The sequence below is a fragment of the Mytilus californianus genome, unplaced genomic scaffold (assembly GCF_021869535.1).
Source record: "Mytilus californianus isolate M0D057914Y unplaced genomic scaffold, xbMytCali1.0.p SCAF_1, whole genome shotgun sequence".
Classification (NCBI taxonomy): Eukaryota; Metazoa; Mollusca; class Bivalvia; order Mytilida; family Mytilidae; genus Mytilus; species Mytilus californianus.
In genome coordinates, this window is record NW_026262581.1 from 81,687,577 (window position 1) to 81,711,379 (window position 23,803).

Consider the following 23,803-nt stretch of genomic DNA (forward strand, 5'->3'; position numbering starts at 1 on the left):
TAAAAGTAAACCATTATAGGTCAAGGTACGGTCTTCAACATTATTTATTGTTTATTTTTTAAATTTCTGAAATGAATAATTTGTTAAAAGAAAAGTGAAGAAAATACTTTGTTTTCATTGAAAATTAGGAGAAATAAATCATGAATTGTGTTTCGAATTAATTTTCTTGTTTCTTATTGAAAATAAGATTGTATTTTTGTTTTAATGTAAGTAAATTCAATCAATCTTTTTATTTACAGGGAAAAATAATAAAAGACTGTTGCTAAGGCTGTTTGGTCTAAACTTAAATGAGTAGATGGAGGGGTAGTGAAAAGGAGTGTATTCGTCCGAATTTTCATTGTTACAGTAATTCATTTTGATGATTACTATGTATAATATTTCTCAGTAAATTTTAATGTGATATCGTGCCAATTAAAATTATATAATTAATACAAGTAAGACTTGCATTAGCCTTAAGGTTCATGTGGACCCTTTGGCTAAAATGGCTGCATTTTTACCTCAAAATTTACTCTGAGGACAGACAAACTTGCGCATTTGGAAAAGTTTTAAGGCATAGCATGCCCTAGATAAATAAACTTCTAATGCATTGTATGTTTTAGAAAATTGAAAACTTAACTGGATTTAGCAGTGCACTTTTTTTCGGCCCTGCATAAGATGATAAAATTAACAAACAGTTGAGTTTCACTTGATATGGTCCACTCAGGTACACAGTTTAAATCACCAATTATTGTCAGGTATCTATTGTCCATCTATTGTCCATGTCAATGAAAACAGTTCACTTCAATTATTACCTGTGGGGAAGTTCTCAAACCTCTCTCCCAACTTTGTTTATTTTGGCACCTTCTGGTGGAATGAAAAAAAGTGCACTGCAAAATCCGGTTAAGTTTTTAATTTTCTAAAACATAAAATATATTTGAATTTTATTTATCTAGGGCATGCTATGCCTTAAAACTTTTCCAGATGCACAGGTTTGTCTGTACTCAGAGTAAATTTTGAGGTGAAAATGCAGCCATTTTAGACGAAGGGTCCACATGAACCTTAAAAGATATAGCAGTACGTGATTATTTGTTTCCAAACACACCTTCTCTGTTTTGAAACTTATAAAGGTATGGATCTCGGCCTATCTGGTTGGTTGAATATAAATGTGAATTCATAGAGTTTCAAAATCAACAGTAAGCCCTATTTTTGTGTGTGTGTAAATAATCTAATCTTTAGATAGATGCTAAAATTAAAATCATTTTTCTCAATAAGAAAAAAGTGCAACTTAAGCACGCCTGAATGTAAAAAGGTGTACCCGACTTATTCGTTCACGATAAGAATTTACCGATTTCGGTATTTTAACAAAACTGTTTACGAGGGCAAATGAATAAATGAACGCTATCAAATCAACATTTAAATTTACGTGGATTTTTCCAAAAGAATTTATGAGTATGCACCATCAGGATTCAAAAATATTTGAATTTTCAACCTGTCATTATTAGATGTTATTTCATTATAATTCTTTAAACTTACAAGTCGAAGATGCTAGCTTTTGTGAATTGTATTAATAAGTATATAATATTAAGATGACAACCAAAAAAACTTCTTACAAGATCATCTTTATTCTCAAGAAGAAAGTTTATATAAATAGTTTATGCCGTAGCCACAGCCAGATTTGTATCCTTTGTATCGGATTCTTCTTTCATTCTTTCCAAAAATGATTAATCTAAGCTTAATATTTTTTTTAAAATTCAAACAGTGTTAGCCACCGAGCTTGTTCATATCTTACTACATAGAGATGAAGTTTTTTCTTTAGAAAATTAATGTTCTTTATTCTAATATATTGGCTGCATCTGCCTTTTACAAATAAGACAATAACATTAATTGAAAAAGGAGACGTGGAATGGTTTTCACTGAGAGGACTTTCAAACAAAGTCCAAATGAAATAGATTTGACCAACTATTGGTTACTATACACTTCACAATGAACAAAACCCATACCGTATCAAAATTGCCTGATTTATGACAAAATCATAAACAAAAATGTCAGGCAGCAACTTACGACAGCCGCTATATTACATGTTCCTGACCAGGGACAGACACATATATATTGAGGCGGGATTAAACATGTTTGTGAGCACTCAAACCTCCCTTAACATAGTGCCATGGTGTAGCAATACAACTTTTTTCTTTTGCAGAGAATGATAATTCATTTATATTTCATTTTGTCTGAAAGTTGAAAGAGAATTCATTCACTTAATGGTTCTAAATATTCAATGCGGAAAAATTCTCCTGCCCTTACCTCCTTCCTTCCCTCCACCCACAACCCATCCCCGAAATGTTCATCACTTATATGCAAATGCGGACTAATGTTGTATGGTTAAAACATTTGGTCGAGGCAATCTAAAGTTTGAGAACAGAAACGACAGCTTTAGCTTTTTTTCATTAATAAAAGTGCATAACTCAAGAACGGTAACAGTGACGCTACCCAATTTATAACTTGATCTGTGTTTTGTGGTGATAAGCATTTCGTGTAAGTTTTATAACATTTGGTTAAGGTATACTAAAGTTAGAGAACGGAAACCAATTTTTGGGACTTTCTGGACGGACGGGAGAGACAGGTCGGACGGACATGGGAATATGGAGAAGACTTCATAAGTATGATTTACTTGTGTCTCATCCATTTTGCTGATATTTAGCAAATAAAATATGTTTAAACTAAACGGACATGGGTAACATTTAACGCTACGTCAGGGGCATAACAACAGGTCAGTAAAACAGTGACATGCCTTTCCGAAAGTTACAACATTTGCCAGCTTTTGTATATGCCGTATTCATATTGTATACATCAGGTATGTAAAAGATGTAATAGGACTGTGTTCAAGCCTTATATTGTGTATACATCTTAAATGGTGTCAAGCGAATTGTATTTTTATCAAATGCATAATAAGATATTTGAACCTAATACTTTATTTTCTTTAAAAAGACGGCAAATAAATATTTTTAAATTAGCAAGTTACCATACAGTTGAAAACAAGTTGCCATACAATAAATTTGTCAACATGAGCAAGTTGCCGTTCCCTAGACTTTATTTTTTATGGTCAATATTCTTTATTAACCATCATTTTGACAACAAATTTCAGTAAATATGATGCCAAACTATAATAATCTAAAAAAGTGTCTGAAAAAATAATGAATAACAGTTGAATATATTGCCAATCGGGCGACAGAGGATGATCGACCTCGAAATTTTCAGGTACTAAGTGGCAAGTTCTTGAGTATAACACAAAATCTTGTCTTAATTTTGTACTTATCGGCCTAATAATTTAAAGAATTATATATCAGAAAATCATTTCTTCAGCGGTACCCTCGTCAAATCAGTAGAAATGCTTTAAATTGAATGAATTCTTACCTTGTTTACTTTTTTTTCCTTTTCTCTCCGCTTCGTTAGTACCCAATTTCCGGTGGCGATGATACACAGTGTGGACTGTCCTCTTTTTTGATTAACATAAGAGTTCGGTATCTTTGTTACTAATTTTTCATAATGACATATTAAAATTACATCTCATATAAATATGCCTCATTTTGATTTGATGATAGTAATTGTATTTTAAACATTCCTTCTTTGTAAATGATCTGGTGCAGATAAGTCTACAAAGTTTTAATTTTGTATAAATGTAACATGTGACAGTTCCAAAAACAGTGCCTTGATGTAGAAAAGGTATGTGTCAGTATTGATGTCTGTGCTTAACGAATCCACACAACTAACTTTTGATATTAAATGTTACACCTATAAGATATTTAGGTATTCTTCCTAAATAAATATCAAACTTTTAATATAATCAGTACTGAACGACAGAATACTTGAGAGAATCGCAGAAAGCTATATGTATGTGTTTCATAACGAGTGAGAATTGGATATCGCTTGATATTAATTCGAGTTATTTAATTTTAATATAACAATAAACGAATAAATTAGTGCATAATGCTTATAAGAATTATAGGTTAAAATGAAGTAATTATTTGCATTAGAGACAATGGTAGCATTTTTGTTTTTCTGTATTTTCACTATAATAATCATTTGAAAAAACTGTCAAATTCTGAATTTTCAACACCTTTGGGTGTGAATAAATCCACAAAATACATGCGGTGCTGCTGCTTTTTTTATTATTGAAAATGGTATTTTGTAAGGGTACTTTATGATTCTCGAATTTTATAAGAAGTATGAATGAAGAGCACCCCTTGCACTTACAATGGTAATCACAAAGAGTTTCCGCAAAATTTATCGCTTTCTCTACACCAGTAGCCGACATAAATTTCTAACTATTTCAATTTTCTTTTCAACTTAACAGGGTAGCATAACAAATTTACTTCTAGCCAGTTTACATGCCGAAGGACTGTGGTTCTCGCTGGACAATCCGGCTTTCACCGCTAATAAAAACTTGTCGCCACACTATAGACAAGTAAGTTGGAATTGGTGTTAAACAACAAACAGTCAATCATATTGTTTAAACGTCGGTCGCTTGTTGACATCTATCTATCTGTCTTTTGGGGTTTTGTGTTCTCATATATCACATATCTCGTTAGATTCACGTCTAAATTAAACTTATGTTGTACTGTTAATAGATATAAGAAAATATGGTATGAGTGCCAATGAGACAACTCTCCATCCAAGTCACAATTTGTAAAAGTTATAAGACCATTATAAGGTCAAAGTGCGGCCTTCAACACGGAGCCTTGGCTCACACCGAACAGCAAGCTATAAAGGGCCCCAAAATGATTAGTGTAAAACCATTCAAACAGGAAAACCAAATATCATATATCCATATAAAAAACGAGAAACGAGAAACACTTATGAACCACATCAACAAACGATGTTACACCACTATCCAATTTTTTTTTTCGAAAATTGTTTTGTTATAAATAAGGCCGTTAGTTTTCTTCATTGAATTGTTTAACATTTCACATGTCGGCGCCTTTTAAAGCCGATTATACAGTATGGGTTTTTCTCATTGTTGAAGGTCTACGATTGCCTATAATTGCTTACATCTACTTCATTTGAACTTTGGTGGATATTTGTCTCAGTGGCAATCATACCACATCTCCATATTTTTATAAAACCAACAATAGCTATAGAATTTTTTGTTTTTTATAGCAAGCAATAATTACCAACTATACGTTTTGAAAATAGTCTACTCCTCATCATAGTTGTTATTTGGTCCAATTAGGTCTTTCCATTTTCCCGTTTAAAGACATTTTTGTTTTTGTTTATTTCTATTTTTCTTCCGTCACTTTCGTTTCGGAAATGTCTTTTGTTTTTGATTTATTTTTTTGTTTTTGATGTAGGAGGGGGTGGAAACTCCTAAACCAAAAGTCATAGAGACCTAGATGCTTTAGAAATAATGTCCTTAGTCATTAAGCAGATTAATTAAGTTCAAGGTCATGTTCTTTGTTTGAAGTTTGCTTATTATCGCAACTCCTCAGAAACCGTAAAAGTTATTGACATCAGGTTAATTGTAAGTTGCGACATGACACTATGCCAATACATTATGTCGATGTGTTCTGGTGGCTTTTAATATGAGTTTTCTCCCATAATTATTCGAAATGAGCTGTTTGGTGGGATAACTTCTTAACAATAACTGTAATGCTCCTGGGGTCTTTTGAAACGAGATCAATGACATTTGACCTTGGAATACGGGTCAGGTTCAAAGTTAAATTTGACATTCCAAAATTTGAACTTTGCTATAACTTCTGATTGAACATGATAAATCCATAAGGCTAGACAACATATGACCTACAGGTCATCTCATGGCAACCGGAAGTTGCAATGTTTGCACTAATTTCATGTAAAAGTTCCTAGTAACCATACATTTTCAGAATCAGTGTGAATTAACCTTTCAGATGAACAGCAAGGGACATTTTGTAAACCAGAGGTAGCAAATAATCTCCTTTATTGCAAGCGAAAGTATATAGAAACCATTATTTGTAGAATCGGTGTAATGAAAGCTATGATATGACACAAAAAGTGGCAATTTTACATCAGAAATAGCCAATTATCTCCCATATTTCAAATAGAAATATATCGAAACCATATATTTTTGTAATTAGTGAAAAGTACAGGGGCGGATCCAGCCATTTTTAAAAGGGGGGGTTCCAACTATATATCCCCATTCAAAATGCATTGATCGTCAAACAAAGGGGTTCCAACCCCCGGACCCCCCCCCCCCCCCCCCTAGATCCGCCACTGAAGTAAGCTATCATATGACAACGGAAGTGACTTTTTTAAGCAGAAAGTAGCTGATCATATCCCTTATTTCAAAGAAAAGAAATGAAAACTATATATTTTTGGAATTTGTGAGTTGTCTTCCGACACCGTTTTTGTTTACGAAGGTAACCTAATTGTGATTAAAAAAAATGGCATATATGTATAAAAGTTCCTTTAAACATTAAATGGGCATTAACTGTCAATTTCATGATCATCGATATGACCCAATTCTCATATTAGATTTATAACATACTAAAATTTATAATATTCAAACAAAAAAAAAGACATCCGATATCTTCCGACATTCATATAACCCGATATAAACTATAAATAAACCAGACAAGCACGTATTATCGTATAATGACGATTTTTCTAGGTCTGTTTGATTTCAAGTTATAAATCACATATATATGTATACCATCGTTTTACATTTATGATTTATACGAATGAATTTTGGTTGGACGGATCAGTCAACGAAACGTTTATTCATGATGTCTCCCTTGTTTTACTTTTCAATATCGACATTATTTTCCTTTTAAATGGACGAACCACATGTTGAGCACATGTGCAGCCTTCTTCACCAAAGGTCAGAATAAAAATTGCCTAAATACGGATTCAAAGGAGTTGAATTATCGAGCGATGTTTTTAGCTTATTTTGACGAAATTGAACCAAACTGACTGCTAATAGCGAAATATTGTTTCTATATTTATAAATGTTTGAAACAGAAAAAATCAAACATTATTTTTTTGTCTAAGTTGTCTAAGTACCTTTTCAATTGTTATCTAAAACGATCGGTTTTAATCTCTATCGATTTTGTTTTCGCCTTATTCAATTCCAATTCTTTATTTGGTTCCTCATTTATTCTCCCTCTTTATTTCAAGTCTTATTTTATACAGTGAAATATTTCTGAGATACGAAATCGATCTAATTCCCGTCCATATATGATCAAGAAGTCTTACCGTAGATCAATAAACACGAAAGGGAATATTTGTGCGTTACATCATTTCATATTTAGTGCGACAAGTTTGAATTGTAGCTAAATCAAATGCCAATTTAAAATGTTTATTGCTTTTTTCATGATTCGTTATACTTATATATACTATATCTACTCCAGCCTAAACAAAAATATATTTATATAATTGTATTCCTATTTTCTAAGCTGAATAGTTTGGATTATTTAATGAGATGTGGGTCTTTTGTCATTTTCTGTAAAAGGCTATCAAACAATAATATGATTAGTATACAAAACAACCTAATCATGAGGTACACGAAGCGTTAACAACTTAAATTGTAAAGAACAAATCATCAAAATTATCAGATAAGTGTACGAAGCTAGATAATTTTGTGCTATGTGAAGTGTTACAAAATATCATTGTAACGAATTGGCAATAGTTATTGTTTGGTTCATTTAATACTCCAGTTCAAAATGTAATAAAATATAAAAAATATATAACTGAAATTTATTCAAAAATTTGAAGATTTATGCATAAGATTGAAATACATGTATATTCATGTAAAGTGTTTTAGTTATTTTGCAATTGATTGCAGTAGCGAGTTTTATTAACAAGACATATTGTCTTAAACAACAGTTTTAAGTGAAAGTGATCAAAGTCTATCATCCTTACCACCACTCTTAAAATGAAACACGGTTTATCCTGCACTTGCTGTAAGTGAGTAATTGGCCTAAGTGCGAAAATTAAATGCGGTTAAGGTTGACGGGAAAACCTCAGATTATAAGCCATAGAAATACAAAGTTCTCTCTAAGCTATCTCCAATTAGTTAAGGCCATTAGAATAGCAGACATATGTCTCATAAAAACTAAATACTTCCGATAAACAAGTAGCAAGGTTGATTTATATTGTCTTATAGTAATCATGTCTTCACGTATTAACAAAAAGTAAAAACATATAATATATATATTTCTTCTCGTATCCGATGTAAATAGATAAGCATCTTGTGTATCTCAATCAAGAGGACATATAGTCACACTTAATTATTTCTCTGCGCTTAACAACTGTAAGTGCATCTACTGAAACCATAAAAGCAGTACTAATAAAGCTCGCAATATAAATTTTCAATTAAAAATTTCATGATTATGAAAGGGATATTTTTTTTTTATTATGTCTTTTCTAAAATTCTAAAATAACTAATAAAACATGTGGTATGCATGCCGTGCGTACATCACATGTTTCTAAAATAAGCGTCATTTGTTAAGCTCGAGACCAAATTAATAAAAAGTAAACAATTAAGGTATGCATAGGTATTCCTAATTTACTGCTACTACATTATGGACTATAAAACCTAAATCCTTATTACGATTCTAACATAGTATCTGTTGATGGTCTTTCACTTTTTACTATTATTGAACGTCATGAATAGACCAGAAATCTGGATCTAAGCAATGTTCTATAAGGTATGCTATCTACTGGAAATAGTTCACATCACAACTTCTTATTTAACGTCATACAAGAATGCATCGTTTTTTTCATTTGCAACTAACAATTTATCAGTGGATGTATCATAGTGCAAAACCTGCGGTCTGATTAGTCCATCTTCGTGTGATAAAAGTTCTCTATAGCGTTTTCCATCAGGAGAGAAAACAATTACATTATCGGTATTTGCTCCCGCTACAAACACGTTTCCATTATTGTCTGTAGAGATACCGAGTGGAGTCTTCAAAACACTCGCATCACTAAATGTCCACAGTATTTTACCCTGGTAATCACAACAGGTTACACTGTCATCTCTATGAATTGTGTAGAACAATTTGTTTCTGAATGTTGTAACGTAAGAAGCATAAGAAAGTTCGTTATTGGAAACAATATTGGTAACGGATCCGTCAAAACAACTAATCATCCGTAGTCCTTCTTCCCTACCACAATAAATCAAATTTCCATCAATGTATGCTACTCCATCATTGTATTTCACTCCATCACTAAATGTGCTCACTTTTATTGTTTTCTCTCGTTTGTTTTTCTTTATGTTGATTATATTAATCGGAAATGATTTGCCAGATGACACAGCAATACAATCATTTCCAATATATACCACATCGAACGTATCAGCAATATTTTTTATTTCGAAATCTTGTAGTCCGACAGATTTGAATACTGACAATTTGTTCTGTGAAAAACAAGAGAAAACCATCCTACCACCAGGGAGCAAAGAACACCCTCGAACATTTTTCAACCAAGTATTGATATGGTTCTGTAATGTAAGAGTTAGGCTATCGATTTTTCTAGTTGAATGAGCTACACTTATCTGGGCTTGTATGTCTTTCTGTTTCTGAATTGACAAGTTGCATGGGTTAGAACTGACATTAATTTTTACACACCTCTGAACGCTGGCTGTGATTTCCTGTAAAGACAGATGGTTAACTTGGCATGATATATTTACTTGATTCATGGAGTCACTTTTGGTAATCGATTCGATAAATTGCTCCTTGACTGCAATATCCTTTTCTAAATTCTTCATGGCCAAAAATATTTGAAGTTCAGACGCATGTTGTTTAATAATTGTAAAGTTTTCTTGATATTCTGTGATCTCTTCTCCTTGATTTTTTAGAGTGGTCAACAACTTTTGTATTTTGCTGCTCTCCAATTGTTTAATCTCCATTAAATTAAATATCAAATCATCCTGAAGCCTATCAAGTTGTTTGTTTATTTTGGTCCTGATTTGTTTGATTTCATCTTCAATTTCTTTTTCTTTGTTTTTCAATGATTCTAGATTGTCTTCCCGGTTAGTAATAATTCGTTTAATATTATTGACAACTTCCAGCAGTGTTTGTTCAATTTCATGAAAGGCATTTGAAGTTTTGACGTTTTTTGTGTATTCATTGATGTCGAATAAACTTTCACAATCGTTGTGAGTAATTGCACATATCTTACAACAAGGGCAATCGTGTTTTCTACAAAAAAGCTCGTATCTCTCCTTATGTATTTTGCAGACCTGGACAATTTGAACGACCTCTGTTGGTAATTTCTTGTATTTAACAGTATGGTTTTGTGTATCCTTCGAAACACTGTGATGTTTCTTACACTCTCTACATAGTCCTTCGTCACATTCGGAACACCAGACTTCTGATGGTTTGATGATATGACGATTATAACAAACACCACAAACACTCCAATTACTGGCCATGATCCTGCAATCTATATAAGAAATATGTTGCATATACAATCTACATAAATGAATACAGCATATCCAAACTGTCATCTGTCAAGGGAATGGTTATGTAAGTACAATAACAAAAATTCAATCTTAGAAAAGGCCACCTACGAACCCCTTATGAGTTATCGGAACGACTCCTTACCTAATTAAGAGTGTGACTCTCTTTCGAAAACGAATTGTTTTTTATGTCCCCATTTCAACCCGATGTGGCGACATATTTCTATCACTAGAAGAAAATTTAGATTTTTTGACTTTTCGTTTAAAGACTTAAGGTTAATCTTGGGTTAAGAAATCATACATTACATGTAATTTCAGGAAACTTTTACGGAAGCTTCTTTATAATTAATAGATACCATCTAGAGGGACTTTTGATTTTACTCTCCATTTTCCCATAGGTTACTGATGATTGAATTTAATTGGCGTTTCTGCTTTCGATATTAGGTACAGTCTGTTCTTAAAAGATTTTATAACTTGGATAAGTTTGTCAAACTTTTATTGAATTTTACATATCTTAGACAGAGTAAACTTTGCAATCAAGAGATAGCACACTTAGCAACATTATAGTTGTTTTCTTTTTTAATTTCTGTACTTTGCTGGTAAGTAGATTAAGTCTTTTGGTAGTCAACATCAGTAGAAGTCGCAAGCAAGACACGGGGTTCCGCGGAACCTTTATTTTATTGATTACCGAAACAGTGAAATAAATTATATTATTGTGAACAGTTTCATTTTTTCATTGGCATCATGATGTCTGTCCTTCGCCGACTTATGGCTATGATTCCTTGGTTTCTTTTTATAATAGTTATAGATGGTTTATCTTCAAAGTGGACTTTAAAACGGGATATCACATCCTAATTTTTACGGAGATGTTTTTTTATAGAGCACATATAATAAGATACGATTCATATAAAGGCGCCATCAACAGCCTGAGAAAAGCATGACCTAGTGCAATACCAAAATATAAGCAAATAGTATCGACCTGGTGAAAGACCATACATTTTCACAATGGTAGAAGAGAAAAGGAAAGTTGATCAAAAGAAATAAATGTAAACTAACTCTAGATATTAAGCTTGTTGAATATTAAGTAAATTAATTAAGAAATCAGGCATATGATAAGTTCCGTAAAGATTGCATGTGTGAGCAGCTATTGGTTTTATTTTTATTATATTAAAGGGACATAATTTGATATTGTTTAGAAAGATGCTCGTGTGAATAATACAATTTCAGAAATAATAGGAATCTAAGGAATATTTAAAATGATATTTATAGATAAGTTCAACTCTAAGATATTCAGGAAACTGAACAATAAGCTGTAAGTTTTGGGATGGCGAAAATAGATAGGTTTGGTCGATAGGAGAAAATGTTTATGTCAACGGTACATCTTGATTATTAAAATCAGGTTTATCACTTTTAGTTGCTAAGATATAAGTATAAATATATTGATTGGAAGTCTTTCAATAATTATGTCTTTAAAGTCTAATCACTCATTTTACAATAGAAGTCCTTATTTAATATGAATAATAAAATGTACTGCCAGTTCAATTTGAGCTTGAAATGTTGAGATGATAAATGAGGATGAGGTATAGTTCTTATGGTGTTCATTGTTATACATTTAAAATAAAATATTTAGTTTGGTAAAAAGGCAGGAACAATCCAATGTTGACTTTTGAATTTATTTTTATATGTTTTTAAAGAATTCATAAATGTGAGTTAGTTCCCTTGTTAATAGATGAGTTTGAAATCTACAGAACTTGTATTTAAAATTCAGTATATGAATGTATGTTGTTTATTTGATATCGCATTTATGTACAACTGTAATTAAATGTTCACTTGGTCACTTGATAACAAGAATAAAGATCTAGCCTGAATTTGTGTCCATTATATTTAAGGTCCAACTATAAAAACAGAAGACGATACAAAAACACCCCAAGTATCGACACAACAGATTTGGTGGAGGAGAGTGAAAAGAAAACGGTACCTTACATCAGAAATGCCAAGCACCCCAGTGAATAGAAACTTGCGATCAGCAAACAGAGGTACAGAATCAGAAGAACAAAGAGCAGAAAGTATCAATACAACTATTGAAACAACGCAACAAAGAACAGAAACTGTGGGAACAACAACAGGTACAAGTCTGAGTACAACAGCAGAAGTTCATTCAGAAAGTGGCACACCGATAACATTACAAACAGAAGGTGGAGCAGCGACCAATATGCAACAACAAGAACAAACTCCAGAAGTTCAACAGGTACAACCATTTATTTTTAACGCAACTGCACTACTTCAACCGTCAACTTATGACGGATCTTCAAAACCATCATCATGGATTTCCCAATTTTCGTCATGGACAAAACTACAAAACTTAACAGACAAAAACGCCATAAATGCGTTAACATTTTATCTATCTGGCCCCGCTAAAATTTGGTTTCAAAGTTTGCCAGATTCAGCAAAAACAAATCTAGCATCAATCATTAAACTGCTAGAAGTTAGATTTACAACATCAGATGATGAAGATATTTTGACAACACAAGCGACAAATGAGAGTGTACATGAATTTTTAGACAGACTTACTCTAAAAGCTACAAGTCAACGCATCCCAGAATGCTTAGTTCTAAAAATAGCAAGAAAAGGGTTTAAACAGGCACTACAACAATCTATAATACAGCAAAATCCGAAAACCATGGCTGAATTAAGAGAAGCCGCCGTCATTGCAGAAAAATGCTTAGCATCAAACTTTAGCCAGCAAATTTCAGTCAATGCCATTTCACAAAATGACTTTAAATCGTTAAGTGATACAATTAAATTATTATCTGACAAGGTAGAAAATTTAAATATTGAGAACCAAGAACTAAAGGCTAACTTTGGCAAGGCCAATCAAAATTACCAAAACAAGCCAAATTGGCAAAATAATAATGCTCCTGGCAGAAACTTTAATGGTCAAAGAAATTTTCAAAAAAATTCAAATTTTCAACAAGCCAGACCAGCTTACAATACAAATGCCAGGAACTCATATAATAAGACCAACACATGCACAGCATGTGGCAATATGTCATGTTCAGGCAAAAGGGAAACTTGCGATGCAAGAGACAAAACATGTTATAAATGTGAAAGAGTTGGACACTACTCAAGGCAATGTCATAGTATTAGAAACATAAGAGGCGAAATTATTAGGCATTAGGGACGCGAGCCTATTTTTAGGCGACTGTCTAAAAATGGGCATAGTGGCAAGTCTCCAAGAGTTAACTTAATTACCCCCATGGATAAAAATAAAATTACAATAGAAATTTATGGTGTTAAAACAATAGGACTTGTTGATACAGGTGCATCTATCTCATGTGTCTCAGAAAACTTGATAAATAAGTTGAATCATAGTAAAATAGAGCTTGAGAAAACAAATTTTATGAATATTTATGGAGTAGGAGGTGAAGAACACAAAGTACTGGGTAAAGTTACACTCCCACTTAAATTTCAAGGACTTGTCATTAAACATAAATTTCATGTAGTTCAAGATTTACAATATCCTGTAATTTTAGGTGATGAATTTTTATTACAGAATAAATGTAATATCCATTATCCCTCCCGTACACTATATTTACATGAAGGGTCACTACAAGTCTCCCTCCTTAGTACAAAATCTGGAAAAGCAAGAACTTCTAAAAGATTCAAGGTGCCTGCTAATAGTATGGCAAATGTTTCAGTAAAAATTTCAGATATTTTTTTGAATGATGTAGTGTTATTAGAACCACTACCTTTACTAAATAAATATGAACTAATAGGAGCCTCTTGTTTAGTAAAAGTTTCTAAATCGGGTTCAAAACTTCAAATTATTAACCCTACTGATATGGCAGTCACAATACCTAAATTTAGCATAATAGCAAATGTGATGCCAGTGGTTGAAGACAGTATTCAAAACATGAATGATGATGAAAGTGAAAAACAAAAAAACAAAAGAGTAGCAAATATAAATAGTTCAAAAATGAAGAGGGAAAAAAGTAAAAGAACTAAAAGTAAAATTGATTTTGACCTTGACTCATCAGACATGACAATTGATCAGAAACAAAAATTTCTGAAATTTTTAAATGTAAATAGAGATGTGTTTGCAGCTGACTTGTCTGAATTGGGGAAATGTAATATAGGGGAACATAAAATTGAAACAACTGACAACATTCCTATTAGAGTACCCCCATACAGAGCAACACCCAAGGTCAAAGCTGAAATAGAAAAACAAATTGACAAAATGTTAGAGAACAAAATTATTGAACCATCCACTTCCCCATACAACAGCCCAGTGGTGCTCTGTCAGAAAAAAGATAAGTCCTTTAGATTTTGTGTAGACTATCGCAAGCTAAATTCTAAAACATCTGTAGAATGCTGGCCTTTAGCAAGCTTAAATGACGTTTTTGACGCTATTGGGGAAGCGCGAGCCACTATATTTACTAGTCTCGATCTTTGTCAGGGATATTGGCAAGTCCCACTCCACAAAGAATCACGGGAAAAAGCTGCTTTTGTAACCCATTCAGGAATATATGAATGGACAAGAATGCCATTTGGTCTGAGAAACAGCAGTATTACTTTTTCACGAGTTATAAGTCAAGTATTACAAGGTCTAAACTGGAAAAATGTATTGGCTTACATAGATGATATTCTGGTATTTAGTAAAAATTTAGAAGATCATATGCATCATTTAGATCAAGTTTTTGACAGACTAAAAAAAGCTAACCTTAAACTAAAGCCAAGCAAATGTCACTTTGGAGTTAAACAAGTAAACTACTTAGGCCATATTTTGACAAAAGAAGGGGTTCAAACAGATCCTGAAAAGATTCATATTGTCAAAAATCACCCAGCTCCTAAAAACCAGCATGAGGTACGACAATTTCTAGGCTTATGTAACTATTACAGAAAATTTGTGGAAGGCTATGCAAAAATAACAATTCCATTAAATTCCCTACTACAAAAGGAAAGTGAATTCAAATGGACAGAGAGATGCCAAGAAGCATTTGAATTATTAAAATCAAAACTAATATCAGCACCAATTTTGGCATTCCCAGACATGTCAAAACCTTTTATTCTAACTACAGATGCATCAGGTCAAGCTATAGGGTATATACTTGGTCAAAAAGATGACCAGAATAGGGAAAGAGTAATGTCTTTTGGTGGTCGGGCTCTGAAAAAGGAAGAAAAGAAATGGACTGTTAGTGAAAAAGAATGTTTGGCTGTGTTAGAAGGCATCAAACACAATAGGGTTTACTTATCCCATGACAAATTCACTGTTTTCACTGACCATAAAGCTTTATTATGGCTAAATAAGGTTAAAGATACAAATGCAAAATTAGGAAGATGGGCGTTAGAGTTACAGAATTTCACCTTTGATATAATCTTCAAAGAAGGTAAAAATAACAAAAATGCAGATGCAATCTCAAGAATCCCCTACCCACCCACCCCCGAAAAGGTAGATATTAACCAAGTTAAAATAAAAAGTGTAGAAACAAATGAACCAGAAGATGCAAGTATGTTAAAAGAAATCACATTTGAATATGATATTCAAAATCCATGCATTGCTGCCATTAATGATACAGAAGACACTCAGGTAAGATTAAATGACATGTCAGAAATAGCAAAGCTACAAAGACAATGTACAGAATTGTCAGACTTAATAACCTTTCTAGAGAAAGGCATATTACCTGAAAATGATAAAAAGGCAAAAAGTATAACATATGAAAAAGACCTGTACAGATTTGGTACAGAAGGTGAGTTAATACATCAATACCTACCTAGAACAAAAGGAGTACCTAGGTCAGAAGTGATGATAGAACAAATTGTACTTCCAAAAATTATGAGGCAAGAAGCTTTAGAAGCATACCATGATTGTAGAGCTGGTGGAGGTCATAAAGGTTTTCGTAGAACATATGCAGCTTTACAGCAAAAATACTACTGGTCCGGTATGTATCAAAATGTTTACAACTATGTCATTTCTTGTGATGCATGTCAGAGAGCAAAAAGACCAACAAATAAACGACCAGCACCATTAATGCCTCTACCAGTTGCAGAAACATTTGAAAGATGGCACATGGATATTTTATCAGGATTTCCCACAAGTAAAGATAAGTATCAACATGTATTACTAGTGGTTGACAGTTTCTCACGATGGGCTGAAGCATTCCCACTGAGAACACAAGAAGCTAAGGAAATTGCCAATATTTTGTACAAAGAGGTATTTACTCGGTTCGGAAGTCCTAAAACTTTGGTATCTGATAGAGGTCAAAATTTCTGCTCAAAGCTCATACAGGCTTTATGTGAACTTTTCCATGTTACACGTCACACAACCAGTTCATATCACCCACAATCAAATACAACGTGTGAAAGAATGAATAGTACAATAGCTCAGACCTTACGTACATACTGTACTAAAGACCAAATGAATTGGCCAGAGCTTATTCCTAGTGTTATGATGGCTTTACGGATGTCACCAAATACAGAGTCAACAGGTTACTCCCCATTCCATATGGTTTTCGGTAAAGAAATGAACATACCATTTGATATCTCAGTTAAGCCGAAAGAAAACATAGGTAGGTCAGTAAGAGAACATATTAATGATCTGATAGACCACTTAAAAGCAGTACAAACAATTGCCAAGAATAATGTAAGTAAAAGTCAAGAGAAAACTAAGACATACTATGACAAGAAGGCAGCAAAACCAAAATTTCAGGTAGGAGACCGAGTTTTAATGCAGTGCATGAAAGTACCAAAAGGTTCAGCGCCTAAGCTCCATGAAAAATGGGTAGGTCCTTTTTACATTAACCATGCCAATGAAAACACTTATAAATTGAGGAGGTTAAGTGATCATAAATTAATAAAGTCAAGAATTCATGCAAATAGGATAAAAATATATGAGGATCCTAGGGACCATAGGCAACCCCAAATAGATAGACAAGTAGATGAACAACAGACTGACAATATAGATGACGGACAGCAAAACAACGAAGAACATATTCAAGAAAATGATAATAATGATATTCAAGAAAATGATAATAATGATATTCAAGAAAAGGATAATAATGATATTCAAGAAAATGATAATAATGATAATCAAGAGAATGATGAGACAATTGATGATAATCAATTTGAAGCTGAAAAACTATTAGCAAAAAAAAGACAAAATGGGCAAAATTTTTACAGGGTCAAATGGGTTGGATATAAAAATACAACCTGGATACCTGAAAAAGACATTGGTGAAGGTTTGTTGGTTGACTTTCACAATAAACATACCAAAGATGGTAAAATAAGAAAAAGAAAACATACAACATGTTTTCAAAAGCAAAATAAAGATTAAATGAGAAAATATATAGAATAAAGATTAAGTTTTAAGCTTTAGCTATAAAAATTAGGAGAAAAAAAAAAAAAAATTAATCCTATATAGTCAAGCAAAAAGATATTCAATAATGAGCAATGTCAAAAGTATAAAAGGAAATAAAAAAAAAGTTACCCCAAAACTATGCGCATAGTAAAATAATGAGGGAATAATGATAAAATAAAGAGAAAATGAAAAAGTATGATTTGTAGAGTGACCAAATACATGATAAATTTCATTACGGCAAACAAAACAAAATTATCAAAACATGAGCAATAATTGAACTTTCTTTGTTAGAATCATAAGAATAAATCAATTTAGGTAAAACTAAAAAGATAAATTAGTGCTAATACATAAGAAAAACGTACGATTTCTAATGTATGTATCTTGGATCTAACAGACAAAAATTCTCTCGTTGTAGATAAAAAGACAGGTGTCTGCTTTGATCAGCCCAATTGCCATTTTGTTTTGGATATTCATCATGTTAGCAGCATTCATTCAGTTAAGTGAAGCAAAGTCTACTCACAAACAAATCCTTAAACTAAATTATGGCATTATATTTGAAAAACAAGGTAGAATTCATTTTGGAAAAGATGTCTGGAAACATACCTTTCAAATTAAAATGCCAATAAAGAAGGGAAGTGTAGAAATTCAACAATGTAAACAAAAACAAATATGCAGAAGATACAATGAAATGATTGTACAACTAGATATGTTGCAGAAGCAAAATGTGGTCTATTTAAACGAAACCGTAAATGTGATAAAACAATTAATACCAACCAACAAACCAACACTAGTCAAAGGTAGAAGAAAATCTAAAAGAGCAATTTTATCTTTCGTGGGGCAATTATCAAAAACTCTGTTTAATACAGCAACTATGGACGATGTAAACTTATTGGCAAGGCACATAAATGCCTTAACTACTAGAACATTAAAGTTAACAAATACAATGGCTCAACATGATCAACATGAATCTTCATATATGGCATCTGTGGATAAAAGAATTTCAAACCTAGTTACACAAATATCAGACAATCATAATGAAATTAATATGATGCAAAAATCAGTATTAGACAATGTCAGAGATGCGGAAAATTTATTTCTACATCTTCAAGCAAAGATAATAGAATCATTTTCATTATCTTCAAAAATTAATCAACAACTAGAACAATTGAAATTGGGAATTTTTGATTTAGTTCAGGGAAAATTGTCTCCCTTACTAATAAAACCTTCAACTATAACTAACACAATAAATAGGATCCAACAGGTATTAAATACAAAATACCCAGGATTTTATATTTCACAAACCAGTCAAAATTTTTATTATGATACCAAAAATTTTGTATTTTCAAAACACAAATCTGATATATTTGTGATGCTAAACATACCTTTAGCATATAAGATGTCAAAACTTGACTTATATAAAGTAACGTCATTACCATTTCCACATAATTCAACAACTCATGCTACCCAATTGTTAAATACACCTCAATATGTAGCTATTACCAAAGATAAACAGTATTATATAAAATTGTCAGACCAAGAATTAGAAAAATGTACCAAATATGATGATAACTTCCATTGCCAGTTTACGAAATCCTTTTCAACTAGTAAAAGTTCATGTTTAATGTCAATATATAATAATCAGAAAGAGAAAGTTAACCAGTTTTGTGATTTCCGATTCTTACATGATGTTATAAAACCAAAAATTGTTGCTTTAACACAATCGTCTGTCGTAATCTATAAAACTACACAATTAAATATGGATTGTAATGGAAAACAAATAATAAAACAAGGTTGTGATTTTTGTATAATTCAAATCCCATGCAGGTGTTCTATTTTAACCACAAATTTGTATATTCCACCATCTTTTACAAATTGTAAAACATCAAATAATATTACTACTATTTATCCAATAAATCTTGCTTTATTACAACAATTTTTTAATGCGGAACAATTAAAAGATATTCAACCAAATTCTACTTTTAGTACTTTACCAAATATTGCAATTCCAAACTTTAAAATGTATAATCATTCCTTTTCAACATTTTTGTCAAATGATAAAAGAGATCATTTAAGCCTCACAAAGATGGCTGAAGCTACAAAACAAGAAGGTATGGTTTTTCATAATTTGGCTGAGCCTCTCCTAGAAGGAATCATAAATGTTAAAGATAATTGGCCTGATTTAAATGGTATTTTAGGCATGATAGGAACAGTGTTAGCATCCATATCATTTATTTTTGCCATATGGGCATTCTTTAAAATAAAAAAACTAACAACTGCTCTTATAATACTTCAAGGATCTTGCCATGTAAAATCTATGACTGCCCCATCATTTATTTATAAAAACATTCAAACAACCACATCAAACCCAATTACATCAAATCTTTTTAAAGAACTAAAGTTCAATCATATTCTGGTGGCCATAATTGGTATTTTGATTGTCATTGTGGTTTTCCTTATGTTATACAAAAAGAGAAAAAGTTCACAACATACATTTATTTCATTAGAAATAACCACAGGATCAAACTGCTTAACTCTTCCCCTATGCAAATTGCCACTATGTCCATCATACTGGACTTTTTCAATGCCACCAGAAGTTAAAAGTCTCAGTGTTTCTGGAATCTTTAGACCTAGTTTACATATTAATTGGGATGATTTTATAATAACAAACACTTTAACACAAAAATCTATAGTAGGTCCTAAAAACATTAAAATTTCTTTTTGGGAAGCTTTACGTGTAAAACAGATTTTGAAACAACCATTTTTTGTCTATATTTTATTAAAACATAATAATATGTACAAAGTTATAAACGAGCCTTGAGTTTTGTCAATAATTGCCTGACCATGAGTATTTTCTATCTTGTCTAATATAACATAACATAGTAAGGTTAAGATTGCGAAAAAGGGCACTGGATTAAGTAACATAAGAATCATTGGATATGCGATAAACTGAAGAATTCAAAGGAACAAAATGATATCGAAATACTGCGAGGAATACCAACACAACTTCAATATGTGTTCAAAGGAAAATTCAACATAGAAGGATTGAACATTCAACTATATCAGTGTTCCATGTGGAAAATTAAATGTGTAGATACTGATTCATGGATAGATGTTACAAGAAATAACCGAATATAATGTATTTTTCCGTATATTGCGCGACCTCGTTACCTTTATACAAAAATTATCTCGTATTCTGTTTTTTTACTTGTTAACAAAAATGTAAATATGTTTTATTTGTGAAAATGTATTAATTGAAAGTATATGATATATTATGTTTGTATTATTGCATGAATGAGAAATATTACTCATATTTTGTATTATTTTGTTATAGATATTTAACCATAGCTACTTCTTTTCATCCAGTAGAGGACGTGGAATCAAGCAAGAAATTAAATGCAAAGAATTTTTTGTAAAACCAGGGGCCAAACTTTTCGATCTTTGTGAAATTGCATTTCAAAAATTGAAAAATATAAAAGAAAAAAAATTAGTTTATATTATGGCAGGAATTCCCGACATTTGTATAAAAGACAAAGACTACAAGAAAGCATATGAAGAAGTGTATTTTGACCTAAATTGTGACAAAGTTATGGAAATTAAACATACTTTAGAAACTATTACACAAAGATTAAGTAAAATAAATTGCTATGTCATTTATGTTCCAATTACAACAATGAATATTGAAAAATGGAACTGTCAGAGATTTGATATGAAAAAAACAAAATTTCTTCTTCATACAGAAAACTATACGAAAATGCAAGACAGCTTAAATTGGGCTGTTCATCAAATAAATTTATATATTATAAGACACAATGAAACATCTGAATGGGCTACTCCATTAATACAAGCATATGTCCACAAGTCTACTGGATCAAAGAAAAGATATGCATATGCTAAACTGGTGGATGGTGTTCATCCATCAGAACAATTGATTCAATCATGGGTAAAACAAATACAAAAAACCATGATTGAAAATGAATCCAGGTTAAAAATGTAAAATACATAAAAATTGATGTACATGTATATATGTTATTTTTTGTTATTTTTATATCGACAGTGTTTTTGATAATATTTTTAGGATACAATTAACTTTGAGGGACCAAAGTTTTTTTGTCCGACAGGGTATTTGTGACGTAGTAAATATTCATTCAAAATAGAATAGAAGAATATTTAATAAATGAAAGAATATTAAAGAAATAAAGTAAAGATTTGTTGAATTTACAAAGAAAGTTAGAATCGTAATTTAAAATAGAAAGGTTCATATTTTCAAGAAACTAAATTATATTGGTTTAAAAAGTCTTAAACAAAGTTACAACACAATATTATGTAACAGGAAATTTTATAAAACATTATCAAAAAGATTGTGACATGTTAATCCCCCTGAAATAAATTAAGCTTAAGTAATTATGAGAAGGGGCACATTTTAGACAATAAATCATTATCAATAGGGATAGCGTCCCGCCGAAGGCAAAGCGATTATTTTATAAAAAAATAATTGTCTATTGTAAAATAGTGGGAGGGAGGAGTAACTCAAATTAGTTGTAAATTGGGGAATAAATTAACTTTTGATTGGGCAAGCAATTTTAGGCTGATCTTGGCGTGACCACGTGAGGAAAAGGTTTTAAGGGATAAATTTTGATATTAAAACTTCACTTGGTCACTTGATAACAAGAATAAAGATCTAGCCTGAATTTGTGTCCATTATATTTAAGGTATGTAAAGTATACATGTTTAAAACAAATAAGTATGAATAATAATTTAACAGATTTATTTTAAATATAAAATATAACATTGTTCGAATTGAAGATAAAAGAACTTATTCGTTTAACACAAGTTTATCTACAAATTGTAAGGATTGTAGGTTTGTTGAATATTAAGTAAATTAATTAAGAAATCAGGCATATGATAAGTTCCGTAAAGATTGCATGTGTGAGCAGCTATTGGTTTTATTTTTATTATATTAAAGGGACATAATTTGATATTGTTTAGAAAGATGCTCGTGTGAATAATACAATTTCAGAAATAATAGGAATCTAAGGAATATTTAAAATGATATTTATAGATAAGTTCAACTCTAAGATATTCAGGAAACTGAACAATAAGCTGTAAGTTTTGGGATGGCGAAAATAGATAGGTTTGGTCGATAGGAGAAAATGTTTATGTCAACGGTACATCTTGATTATTAAAATCAGGTTTATCACTTTTAGTTGCTAAGATATAAGTATAAATATATTGATTGGAAGTCTTTCAATAATTATGTCTTTAAAGTCTAATCACTCATTTTACAATAGAAGTCCTTATTTAATATGAATAATAAAATGTACTGCCAGTTCAATTTGAGCTTGAAATGTTGAGATGATAAATGAGGATGAGGTATAGTTCTTATGGTGTTCATTGTTATACATTTAAAATAAAATATTTAGTTTGGTAAAAAGGCAGGAACAATCCAATGTTGACTTTTGAATTTATTTTTATATGTTTTTAAAGAATTCATAAATGTGAGTTAGTTCCCTTGTTAATAGATGAGTTTGAAATCTACAGAACTTGTATTTAAAATTCAGTATATGAATGTATGTTGTTTATTTGATATCGCATTTATGTACAACTGTAATTAAATGTTCACTTGGTCACTTGATAACAAGAATAAAGATCTAGCCTGAATTTGTGTCCATTATATTTAAGGTCCAACTATAAAAACAGAAGACGATACAAAAACACCCCAAGTATCGACACAACACATAGAACCAATGAAACAAAAAAACGTACCTCAATTGTCCTTTGGAATTTGTAAAACGGATAGTCACATGATTTAAATATTTGGTCAGAGGACCTAAGTCTGTACAATTAACATTACTGAATACATTTAATTTTATGATCGGAGATATTTTGTTAAGTGCACACACACAAACCACAAGTTGACTTCTTTTCATATTTTTATCCTTAACTTATTAAATAGAGTGCTTTAAAAGTTGCATTGAAATAAGGTATCAATATATAATTAAATAAAAACGAAATGTAAGGTACACGTCAAGAAGACAGAT

At 31.5% G+C, this 23,803-nt stretch overlaps 2 protein-coding genes and 1 long non-coding RNA gene across 6 annotated transcripts in view; 1 reads left to right on the forward strand and 2 right to left on the reverse strand.

The window, feature by feature from the left end:
* The window catches only part of LOC127724622 (uncharacterized), a 311,306-nt gene that overhangs the window by 240,779 nt on the left and 46,724 nt on the right, over window positions 1-23,803 (reverse strand). The window lies entirely within an intron of this gene.
* The window catches only part of LOC127724580 (uncharacterized), a 49,812-nt gene that overhangs the window by 2,330 nt on the left and 23,679 nt on the right, over window positions 1-23,803 (reverse strand). The window contains exons 1-2 of one of the 3 annotated variants that reach the window (XR_007992588.1): window positions 23,529-23,684; window positions 8,546-10,395 (exon numbers count right to left, since the gene is read on the reverse strand). Coding sequence is in view for 2 of the 3 variants with exons in the window: in XM_052231595.1 (XP_052087555.1) it covers window positions 8,696-10,384 (1,689 nt within the window). In the remaining variant the exon portion in view is untranslated. Of the gene's footprint in view, window positions 1-7,687; window positions 10,396-23,528; window positions 23,685-23,803 lie in introns of those variants that run through there. The other 2 variants (XM_052231595.1, XM_052231604.1) reach the window with 2 other exon arrangements.
* On the forward strand, window positions 11,490-23,423 carry LOC127724571 (uncharacterized). 2 transcript variants are annotated; one of them, XM_052231573.1, is made up of 3 exons: window positions 11,490-11,723; window positions 12,301-12,659; window positions 18,181-23,423. In XM_052231573.1, exons 2-3 carry the CDS (start codon window positions 12,402-12,404, stop codon window positions 20,581-20,583), a joined length of 2,661 nt encoding a protein of 886 aa, XP_052087533.1. In that variant the 5' UTR covers window positions 11,490-11,723; window positions 12,301-12,401; the 3' UTR covers window positions 20,584-23,423. The 2 variants fall into 2 exon arrangements, with proteins under 2 accessions (XP_052087533.1, XP_052087540.1); XM_052231580.1 differs by lacking the exon at window positions 18,181-23,423 and having other exon boundaries at window positions 12,301-14,818.